Raw genomic sequence first — 12,109 nt, 5'->3', positions numbered from 1 at the left:
TAAATCTTAGTTTTATTTTTATTCGAGTCCGAATGGAAAATCAAACTCATGGCAGAGACAAACACACACAAAGAGCTGCAACAAATCTGTGCTTGTGCTGACAGGACATCCTCATCCAACACAGAAATCCTACACAAACCCATGTTACTCATGTATAAACCCAAAGACCCGATCTGTGTTAGCTGAGAAGATGCAGACAACTGGAAGGACACTCATAAATCAGACCTAAAAACAGATTTTAGACAATATAACTTTGACATCTCTTTTCAAAACAGCTTCTGTCAACAGTCGTGCTGTTTCACCCATACCACAAAAAGACGCAGCTGAAAGGTGAACACAGGAGGAACTTTGGCAAAGACGGTCTTATACAAATGCAAACACAGAAAATCATGGGTTTTTGGCCTTTACAACATTTTTTTTTTTTTTTTTTGAATGACTGTACAAAGGCTATTGTAGTCCATTCTTTGCAGGTTGTTTTTGTTCGCATCTCCAGCATGTGGGGTTTGGGAAACATGTCCGTTACGATCGATAACAACTGCAGAGAAAATACTAAAGGAGGCACTATCATGCTTTCACTGGTTTCTTCTTTTTACTCTACGTGTTCAAAACAAGCATAAATCACACCAATATGAGCAGAAAACAGAGGCCACGGTTTTATTCCTTGAACTCCAAAAACTGCTGCAGTCTTTTTCGGTGCTCTGCAGACATCTGGACAGCTCTGAAAGTTTAAAGAATTATTTAATTAGCCTGTGTGGGATAAGAAATCCATCTTTTACTGTATTTTTAAATCAAAAGCAGCTTACTTTAAATGATTTCCAAAGGTGGTGGTTATCCTGTAAATGGCAGTCTTGAGTGTGGCTCTGAGAGCAAAACGCAGTGTTTTGTAGGTGAAGTCCTCCATGCTGTTGGTGGACCTGAGGGGCTTACTGGAAGCATGAGGCAGCTTAAAGTGTCGATCCACAGCCTAAAAACGAAGCAAACCGTGTTGGTCTGTGCAACATCTGAAGCTCTAATCTGTCTGCTGTGCAATGATATGTATTAACTTGATAACCTTTCACTAAAGCAGTGATATAATCAAGAATGTTAACAGAACATAGGAGATATTAGAAAACAATGCATTTGGCATGACTTCAATACTTAAAATAATGGTAACATCCACATAAATGTAAACAAGGGTAAAATAAGTCAGCAATAAAGAAACTGGAATAGAAACCTTAAACAACATGTCAACTGGTTCAGTGGTTATTTACCAGTATAAACGATCACATTACTGGGCTTAACCTACACACGAAGAGATACTAAATCCCCTGTAAAACTTAACCTGCAAGTAAATGTGGTCTTTTCATTTTGCACATAAATCTTTATTCTGATTAGAAACTCTGAGGAAGACCAACAGTTTACATCAAACATTTATTTTCATTATTTAGACCTTTCAGTGCATTTACCCTATAATGTATTTAGCATGCTAAGCCACAGTAAACCATGTCAACTTGCCTCTTGTAAGTGCAGCATAGAGCTGAGAATGCTGGGTAATGTAGTCTGAACAACCCCATACTGGTCCTCTGTGAAGGAGGCCTGAACAAGGTAAGACAGCGCTGCAGGATGGACGCAGGAGAACATTAGGACCATGCTGGACTAATAAGTTTCATCTGATTGAATTGGAAACGGAGAAATCGCCTCCTACCTTCTAGCGCCCAGATGTGAGCCTGGCTGTCCGCGAAGAGAGCCTGACTAGAGGCTTCTGGAAGCTGCAGGACAAAATGTGAAATCAGCGACTTCTCTTTGAGATGTTACCCTGACTAGTAAGACTCATACAGCTTCTTGGATCAGTAATGGCATTACGTGACAATAAGCAAACAGAATGCTTATTTTGTTTTCAATTATGACTTTTGATGATTAGACAAATGTTTCTTGTCGCCAATATTACAATATGTTTCAGAGGATTCTCTGGACACTACGAGTGCATCTCAAATAAATTAGAATATCAATGAAAAGTTTATTTCAGGATTTCATCTTCAGAAAGGCACAGATGTATTGTAAACAGGGATATGTCACACATTGATCTGCATCCACCTGGCCCCCTTATAGATCAAGTTCATATTTTCCACATAGTGCCAGATCAAAACAAATTGATTTAAAGTTTTGTTTTTCCCACGTCCTTTTCCTGTGCTTTTATTAAACCAACTGGTTGTGTTATATGTCTAATTTACATAATATGTCATTTCTGGGTCTAAATGGTCTCCTTATGCATTGCATGGATGATTTTCACGCCTGAACATGGAAACCCCCCCAGCGTGCACTAGGCATGGGCAGGAAGCACAGTGTTAAAATGTTATGGTTTCTTCTTAGCATTACCACTGTTTAAAGCTCATTTGATGAGATGCCAGAGAAAGTGCAAGAATGAGCAGAGTTGTTTAGCGCAGCACTAGGGCAAGCAGTTTTAACATTTAATAGCCACAGTCTACCTCCTTCAAACTACTAAAATGGCACTGCTTCACAATCCTCTCAAGACAATAACTTTTTCTGCCGATGTTTCTCCTTCCACTAAACTTTCTGTCAAGATGCTTGGATACAACACCGAATAGCCAGCTTCTTTAGCAATGACCTATTGTTCCTTACCCTCTGTGTGGAAGGTGCCAATGACAGAGTCAGCAGAGAAGACTTAAGTTTGGGGTTTTCAGTAGTTTGAAGCAATACTCACCAAATTTAACCAAAATAAACACTTCTAATAAATCACTCTGCACTTTATGAAAGAAATTATTAAATTAAAAAAAAAGCATTGTGATGACATTCTGATTTATTGAGATGCACCTTTATAGGAGGACGTCTTTGATTCTTCAAAAAGTACTGGTGCGGTCTTTGGTTAAAAATACGACCCACAGAATTTTTTTAAGTAATAATATTGTATGAACACTGTATTTTAGTAGTGTACAAGTTGTCTTAGTCAGGGTTTCTTTTAAAGATTCAAAGCTGTAAATTAAAGAGTTGTTAAGAGTTGGACACATGTCTGTGGGCTACATTACATGCTGCAGTAATTAGAGGAAGAAGCATAAATCTCAGGAGACAAAGTACCACCAACTGTGCCATGTTGACAGATATCTGGCACTACAAAAGTCCCGACGTGATTAGAAAAGCATAGTTTCATCAATATTTGAGTAGCACAAACAACAGGTTTCATCATCAAGCAAGAGTTTCAAAGCACATGTTATATGACTCCTTAATCCAAGCTTTTAAGGTAATTAGCTAGGCTCAGTGTAACAGCTAGATGGAAAAGAGCTACATTAGTAATGCCGGCAAAATTAGGCCCAGAACCAGAAGGTAGATTAGTGGTTTGTTAAAAGCCAAATGAACATCTACTGTGTCAGATAATAGCATGCAGTGGCCCCTCATGCACATGCTTCACACATCCTTACCTTGTTTAACAAATACATGATCAGCACCCGCTTTGCCATGAAACTTTTAACCTGAATGAGACAATTAAGTGCAGAAGTGTGTTGATATTAAACATTTAATTATCTTAAATAATAGCGATCTTCTAAGACCATTATTTAAAGGTGGAGGCATACTTCCAGCATTAAACAAAAAAAAAAAAAAAAAAAAAAGGGAAAACTGCAGCTAGGCTCCTCATTAAACACTTTTCTAACCTATTATTAACAATCTGGTATTTGTATGTTAGGCACTGACACTTTGTCGTCTTTTAGAAAAAACTACCTGACTTCATAAGGATAAATCAGAAAAAGCTAAACTAATTATTTGATTCTTATGATCTGATTGCAGATTCTGAATGAAGAAAACCTTAAATCTGAAGTGCAGTGCTGGACAAACTCATACAATGTTGTGCTAAAGTATTCACACCCCTTGAATGTTCAAAACTTCAGTATGTTTTAGTGGAAATTTATGACCACTGAAATTCTCAAATGGGGGCATCTTATATACATTTTATGCGAGGTCGGCTGAAAAACAATCATCCACACACAAACACTGTCAATTTTAAATCTTTTGATGCAATGAGACCATAAACTTTATTTTATAGCCAGTGGGCTGTTTAATTTTCACATTTTAAATTACAAAAAGATGTTCTGACCCAACCTGCTAGTGCTGCAGGACAGAGAATTTTTGGGTGTTTGTAAAGAAGCACCGTGACCAGGGGGAGAGAGAAAGCTTTAAGCAGCTTTTTCCATTTGCTTCCATATATTTATCCAAGATGCTCTTCTCTCCAATGCCTGATTAAGACTGTTTAGAAAGAGAGGGAACCTGGAATAAAACCTGACTATGGCAGCGCCCTTTTCAGATCAATGGAACAATGTGATTTCAATGCAGTTTAATGTAAACTGTTTTTCTTTCATGTCATTGAAAAGACTTAAGAATATTTTAAGCAAAAAAAAAAAAGATGATTAATTTCTTTTTTTGGCAAATAATTTTTTTTTAATAAATAATATTATTAATGGTTGCATAAAAAAATATCCCCCACAAAAAAGGCACTTCAAGATGATTTTCTTGCCAAATACTTTGTGTTAGGGTGGTGAAAAAGTATGTCATAGGATGCACATCACTGAAAAGATTTAGAATCACTGCGATAGATGGAAAATGATGCATGATTTAAAAAATATTTACTAACAAATATCTGAAAAGTGTGGCGTGCATTTGTATTTAGCTCATTTTACTTTGACCCCAGAAGATCCAGTGCAACAAGTTCATCATTTGATCTCAGTGTTAACCCAATTGTTCTGTGAAGAACTTTGGGGTTTGTTAGAGAACATAATTGAACAAGCAGCATCATAAAGACCATGGACATCATGAAGACAAGACAACTCTTGGATAAAGTTTCGAAGAAGTTAAAACCAGGATTAGGTTATAAAGCTTTCTACATCCCTCAGAACAGTGTTCAATCCATCATCTGAAATTGGACATCCCCACTGTTAAACATGGTGGTGGCAGCATCATCCTGTGGGGATCCATTTTCTTTAGCAGGGACAGGGAAGCTGTTTATAGTTGGGGTAGAATTGGATGCATCTTTTTACTTCAACTTTGATAATATGCACTGCTTTGTGTTTGTATTTCAGATAAAAAAAACTATTAAATAATTCAAAGTTTGTGGTTGTAAACCAACAAAATATAAAAAGATTTTAATTATAAGGTGAATACTTTCGCAAGACACTACAACAACCTCAGAATTGTGTTTACAATGATGTCTTTGTACCTGTTCTTTTCTGTTTTGAAGAAACTGGGCCAGAAAACTTGGTTTGGCGGCTTCTTGTTTGGGACTGGGAACCGAGGCTGGAGAGGGAGGTGGGCTGCCGTTGACCTGTGACTCTGAAAAGAGACATACACTCATTATCCAGTCAAAACAGGTAGACATCAGAAGTTAATAAGTGTAGACTTTATTCTTAAACATAAGGACAGCTAAATGTAGCATGTGAACTTTCTTTAAGCCTTCTCTTACCTGTGGAGGTGGACCAGAGTTTGGGCGCCCTCCTCATGATGTGCGGGCTCTGCACTGAGCCGTACCACGGCGAGCACTGATCCATTGGAGTGGTGAGCCGCCGCAGGGCGGGCGAAGCGAAAGGGCTGTCCAGGTCGGGCGTAAAGGGTGCCGTCAGGGGGCTATGCGGACCTCCGGCGATGGAGCGGGCAAAAACAGAAGCTGGAGTCTTCATTGGGAAAGCAGGTCTTGGACTCATCAGGTCTTCTGTACTGGAGGTTACTTTGATGTGAATAAAATAAAATAAAACTTTAGCGATCTAAAATGCTTCCCCCTTAATCAAACACTTGCAATCAAAATTACCTGATGTTTCAGATGAAGTTTTCCTTTCACTCCCACTTGACAGAGATTTGGCCCTCCCATTAGTTGCTACAGTTTCATGATAAGTTGCAAGTCTCTGCGTCAGATCAGTCAGCAGAGCCAAACACTCTTTACTCACAGTATTCCAGTTGTGAGGATGTCCACCTAGCAAAAAAAAAGGAAACAAAAATACTGCTATAAGCCAAACTGGACATCAATATATAGACAAAAAAGGGAAGAAAAAAAAAAAAAAAACAACACAACAAATGATTCTGCATGTGGAAACCATGGCAGACCTGGCTGGCTGAGACTGAAGACTTCCCTGCGTCTTGATGGAGAATGTTTGGACAACAGAGCCAAGTCCTGAAGGGCTAAAAACTAACATTTAGGAAAGGAGAAGTGTCAGTGAACAAACAATTATCACCACATAGCAATCTGCAAGTTGGTTTTAATACCTTCAAGATCATTGGCTGATTGTCTGTAAGGACTTTGGGAAGACACTGGTGGGAATCTTCAGTAAAAGTTAATTGCACAGGAAAACTGTACACCTGCAAAAAATAATATATAAATCATCCACAATTAGCAAGACTTGCTGAGATGATGCATTCATGTAAGAATTGCTCTGATCCTCAAACAGGTTTAACAACACTGCTGTCTGTAATGGTTCATTAAAAAAAGGACAAAGAAAAGCTGATTATGCTAATGGCATCTGGCAGCAGCTTGCAAAATATTCATATGACTGGAGCTTTTCCACATTGACACAATACAACCACAAACTTCAATCCACTTTATTGGGATTATATGTTTTTTTATTTTCTGGTTTTTTTACAAAGAAAAGCACGTTCTGCATTTGTATTCAGCACCCTTTACTCTGCTACCCTAAACAAACTGAAGTGTAAGCAATTGCCTTTAGAGGACACCTAATTAGTAAATTGAGTCCCTCTGTCTGTAATTTAACCTCCGACGCCCTTTTGCACTGGATTTTATTGAAGGATACCAGAATAAAAGGGGATACAAAATGCACCTCATACTTTAGATTTAGGAGGTTGTTGTCGTCGTTGGTTTGTCCCTCTGTGTAAGAGAACAGAATATGTCCTCTCAGCACAGACAATGTTGTTAAAGATCCAAATGATGTATTTAGAAACAGGGCTGAAATAATTCATCGTGAATAATTACTGAAATATCATTAAATGGAGTATACAGCCTCTAAAACATACTCTGCCACTCAGAGCAGTTATTAGGTCAAAACTGAACAGAAAATATACACAATTTTACATTTAAGATGAAAAAACATTTGTCTGTAAATATGCTCTATCCAGAACTCCTCATGTGGTATATAGTATTAGATTTACTTGGTTCAAATTGTGTTAAAACAAATCTCCTTTAAAGCATCCATTCGCTATCCGATTATTAATCAGTTAATCAAAAAATAAATAAATAAAATCATTAAAACAGATTAATTGATTAGCAAAATAATCATTAGTTGGAGCCCTAGTTTATAACAACCACAATTCCTGCCCTTTACATAATTTTACCATACAACTAAGCTATGAGTCACTTTAGACAAAAGTCTCATTACACAGGGCCATAAACACACAGAGTGATCCTGCAGTAGAGCATAAAATGCCCAGAAATTAATTTAAACTGGGTGACTTTCTTTGCCGCAGAACAGAATAGGTTCTAACACTGAACCTTGGGGTACCCCATACATCACTGTAGTCAAATCAGACTTTTTTCAACATGTAAAAACGCCGAAGCTTCTTCCTGAGACGTAGGGAGTGAGCCCCTTTTAAACCTGTTTTAAGACAACCCAGCTAAATCCTTAAGTCTACTGAAAAGTAAAACTACATCACATGGTACCATGTAATGCTCAGAACAAACCATTACAAATGACTCAATTTACTTTTACTATGACTGACGTAGATAAACACTTCAATCGGTCCACATACCTCTGTGACAAAGATCCTAAAGAGCAGCAATGTGATGTACCAGGTGAAGAGGAGGAAGGTGGCGCTGATCCAGAGGTGGTAGAGAAGGGAGAGGTCCACGACTCCAGCTATGCTATCGAGTGAATGGACAGAGCTGGAAGAAGAGGAGATTCATACACAACAATGCTCATCTAAATCCTTACAATGGTCTGGAGACCCAAAACATGTTTGGAACTTATATAGAAAACATACCTGTCCAAATGAAGATTCAGAGTTTTGCAGATCCATGTTTTTGGAATATAGCCTAAATAAAACATTTTACTTTAAAGTCATAAATGGGAAAAACTTGTAAAACCTATAATTTATAACTTATAATTTGCATTAAATAAAAGTACAAACTACATTATATGATTAAGGCACCTTTGTTAAATATTCTTAACTTGGAGATTTTCTTCAAAAACAAGTAACTTACCCAGAAAGAAATACACAACAATGAAGTTCCTGACAGCGTAAAATGCTTGAATGCTGCTGCACTTCACCACTAACGGCAGGGAGCCCTTAAAGTGGAGGTATTTGTATTGCTGAGGAAACAGTAACAGGTCTACCGTTTAAATCAGTTTAGTGTGGGAATGATGTTGCCAATCTGAGCCATTGGTCAAGTACGGAGTCGGTCAGAAGTTTACATACACCCATCATAGACTTCAATCTCATATCTTACCTTAAGGATTTACTTTTACTGTGAATTCATGGGGTTAAATAATTTTGCAACAAACAAGTTTAATGGGTTTTTTAAGCAAGAACTTTGCCCATAAATTTTAACTAAATGTGGAGTTTTTTCTTATCTACACATGGTGAAAGTTATACATACACGTCTACCAGTATTTGTCTAAATAGTCATTAGCAAGCTGCAGAGAAACCACAGTTTTTAAAGCTATCAACAAGATTCTGGTATAATTCTGGCAAACATTTGACCACTTTTCTTGTCAGAGCGAGTTCATTTGTTGAGTTCATCTTCATGCTGAGTTCGTCTGGTTTTGTGGCCCAGACGGGACTTTTAAGCATAATATGAAAACGTTCAGTATAAATGAGGTCAGGACTTTCCAAAAGCTTAATGTCTACAGGTTCAGAATTGGATTTAGAATCACTGTCCTAAAAAGACAAAAAAAAAAAAAGCTCTTGCTCCAAAATTGCCAACTTCAAGGTTGCTGAGGGTGTGTTTTGCTGCCAGTGGTGTGGGTGCATTGCACAAGTTGGGTGATGGATTAAGTTTAAGAATGTAACTTGCCCACAGATCAGCAGCTAGCCACGTGGACAGAATTTTCTATCAGGACAATGATCCCAAACACACTTTAAAACTGGTTTTGAAAAAGATAAAGCTGGCAAATTTTGAGACAGAATTATGCCAAAAAAAATGTGTTCATGATGCAACTCACTAAGGGACTTCTGTTCAAATGTAAGAGGGGGTGGATATATAGATTTGAGCCTGCATGTATAATTTTGAGTTTGTGGGTATTATAGATAATCCACAACACTGAAAGAAATTATAGAAGTTGTTTGTTGCACCGTCAATCCTTGCAGGAAAAAGAATGGTTCAATAAATTAATAAAAGCCCAAAAACAAGACCAGATTCATGTGAACGATGAGTGTATGAAAACTGAGCGGCACTGTAAATAATACTCATATCATACCTGAACAGTGTGAAAGGAGACATAATTTATGTTATGGATCACTCCCAGCAGACTGTGAGAGAACCCGACAAATGCTCCTGCCAGCAAAAACACGAGGTGGTATTCATTGAGGCACATCCGAGGATGACTGTGGGGAACAAAAAGACACTGAAGCAGTTAAACTTAAGTTAAAGTACCAAACTCTAAATAATTCTGGCAAGGCATCTACTTACCCATCACTACTTTTACCAGGGTACCCGAGCGTCTCATATCTGTGACCCACGGCGACTGCGCAACACCAGCCTACAATCATTCCCATCAGACAGTGGGCAAAGGAGTTGACAACCTGGCGAGGTTGGAGCAGCTGACCCAACAATGCAATTTTAGAGCAGGCAATAGTCGGGATAACTGAATATACAGAAAGAGTTTCATGGTATGTCAACAACTGGACAGACATCATTGACTAAAAAACTGAAAAGATGAACACTTAATTTTATTAAACCAGTTCTTTGATTGTACTTAAGAAATTTTTCAGTTTTTGTTTCAGGCTTTCTATCACAATAAATAAAACAGGAAAACAATTTGAAAAATGCAAGACATTTCTTTATTTTGTCTTAAATCCAAGCTCCATAAACCCTAAACCCTATATGCCAAAACAATTGCTCTTTTACTGTTTTCTGCCACTCACCGGTATAATACTCCAAAGTCAAGAACCCGACCATGATGACAACTCCACCAAGCAGTATAAAGGAGAAAACTGAACTGGCACTCGTCAGCAGAGCCAGGCAGTCTGGTGTCACAAGAAAAGTCTTTTTTTTTTTTTAAACACAATTGCAAATTGGTGACAACATTTCAAACAGCAAAACCAATGTGGTGACTGACCTGTAATTGTCTGGATGGGGTGAAGAAAACTGAACTTGCTGAGCATCACAAAAACTGCTGTGGTGGGCGGCAACAACAGGACAGACCAGGCAATGCTAGCGGCAGCTCTCCACCAGATAACCTAAACAGAGATGACATTATTACACATACTAAAAACAACTATGCTGCAAAACGTGACTGATAACTTCCTCGAGCATTTGTAAGCAAACTAAATATTAGCTTATCTCATTTGTTCTCTAAATAAACCAAGCTCTCCGCTGCAGATGTGCATTGATGAGGGGTGATGTTTTAGAGCCTACATTTAGAGCAAACCCAAACTCTGATTGTGTTCAATAATACAAGTGAAAATGTATTATACTCTTGCAGTAAGCCGGTAAAAGTTTGCATTTACTCATCATCATGAATGTCATAATAAGTTGGGGGTTTTAACAGTGCATTTGAACCATCCCGCCTTGAGCAGATTGTCACCTGCAGCTTTCCTCCGAAGGCGACAGTTAAGGTCAGACGGTTAAAATTTGGACAAAACTGGGAGTCCAAACTAAACAATGAGCACAAACACATGAAAACATAATTTGAGATGTTAGAGCAGACTGGCATTAAACTTCTGGAATCGTCAGTGGAAAAGGGGCGGTCCTGACCTACACCATGCTGCATCTGTACCAGGAACCCAAACAGTTTAAATGAACTCTAGAAGATTGGTCCAATATCCAGCCAGAATTATGCCAGAAAGTTGTTGAAGGTTACAAAAGGCCTTACTTTGTTTTTATATAATAGGGTTGTGTGTATATTTGAGTTTAAATGTATTTTTATGAACCTATAACGGATTTGGGAAAAAGAAAAATCTAATAGATTCAAACTTGTGCACATAATCCTTAAAAGAGTTTAATCGTACGTTGTATAATGTGTATAGCTTCCTCATTTAAGTCCACAACTTATACAACATGTCTGATATATATTATTCAATGTATTTTCACCTTCTGATCAAAACTGTGTAAAACTTACACATCGCGAAAAACGACCGTACTTTTTTTACTTTTTTTTTTTTTTGTCTTGTAACATATTTTTCAGACATTTTAATATTTCAGGTTTACCGAACCAACTCTTTGTTTGAATAATAGAGAGAATAAACACTACATCTACCTATTCCAAGATTAACATTGACTTCCTATATTTTAAACCGTTGCGTGATTCTTTAAGTATTTTTCCTTCAGTGGCATAAAAACAACCCCAATATATAACAAAAATCTTCTAAATATTCTTAATCGTACAAAATACCAATGTTAATAAAACATTAAACTCAAACTATTTTTTTGTTGTTGTTGTCAAGTCTGTTTTAATTGTCCTCTGCTGGAATTTTTCACTTTTAATCACAGACTACTCCCGTTTCCTTTAAATGTGCTTTATATAAATAAGAGGTTACTTTAAAAATACTTTTGAAAAAAAACAACGTTTTGTAAAACTAAACACACGGAAGCTAGCATAAACAAATGAAGTAGGGGGTTAGCCACTCGGCTAACGTGATCCATTTTTGTTCTTCAAATGAACTGTAACTGTTTAGTAAAAAATACTCACCTTGCGAATAAAGCAGCAGTGTGTCGCTGAAAAAAACATGTTGCTTGTCTGAAAATAACTTGTTTCTGCGATAAAATCGACTTCAGCTCACCGGCTGTCAAACTATTTTGGCCTCCGGTATCCACATCGCGCCACATGCATTCAAGACACCTTAGAAGGACCCCGAAAAGAAGTTGGCCGTATTGCTGCCTGTTTCAGATGCGCATGATTTATTTCAAATATACTCTTCAACAGAATGCAGTAGCTAATTGATTACACTTCTTGAGAAAGTTAACGAC

At 37.5% G+C, this 12,109-nt stretch overlaps 1 protein-coding gene across 3 annotated transcripts; it reads right to left on the bottom strand.

Moving 5' to 3' along the window:
* On the bottom strand, window positions 1-12,109 carry ndc1 (NDC1 transmembrane nucleoporin). Of its 3 annotated transcripts, XM_047369490.1 has the most exons (18): window positions 11,832-12,109; window positions 10,260-10,380; window positions 10,066-10,167; window positions 9,611-9,785; window positions 9,399-9,525; window positions 8,183-8,291; window positions 7,963-8,014; window positions 7,732-7,864; window positions 6,238-6,330; window positions 6,079-6,160; window positions 5,786-5,947; window positions 5,444-5,704; window positions 5,201-5,313; window positions 3,414-3,464; window positions 1,685-1,748; window positions 1,495-1,595; window positions 804-964; window positions 1-718 (listed from the first exon to the last, which is right to left on the bottom strand). In XM_047369490.1, the coding sequence occupies exons 1-18, from the start codon at window positions 11,868-11,870 to the stop codon at window positions 655-657; spliced, it is 2,010 nt and encodes a 669-aa protein (XP_047225446.1). In that variant the 5' UTR covers window positions 11,871-12,109; the 3' UTR covers window positions 1-654. The 3 variants fall into 3 exon arrangements, with proteins under 3 accessions (XP_047225446.1, XP_047225447.1, XP_047225448.1); XM_047369491.1 differs by lacking the exon at window positions 3,414-3,464; XM_047369492.1 differs by lacking the exon at window positions 11,832-12,109 and having other exon boundaries at window positions 10,066-10,186.

This window comes from Girardinichthys multiradiatus, chromosome 6 (assembly GCF_021462225.1).
Source record: "Girardinichthys multiradiatus isolate DD_20200921_A chromosome 6, DD_fGirMul_XY1, whole genome shotgun sequence".
Lineage (NCBI taxonomy): Eukaryota > Metazoa > Chordata > Actinopteri > Cyprinodontiformes > Goodeidae > Girardinichthys > Girardinichthys multiradiatus.
This window is presented reverse-complemented; position numbering and strand designations above follow the sequence as displayed.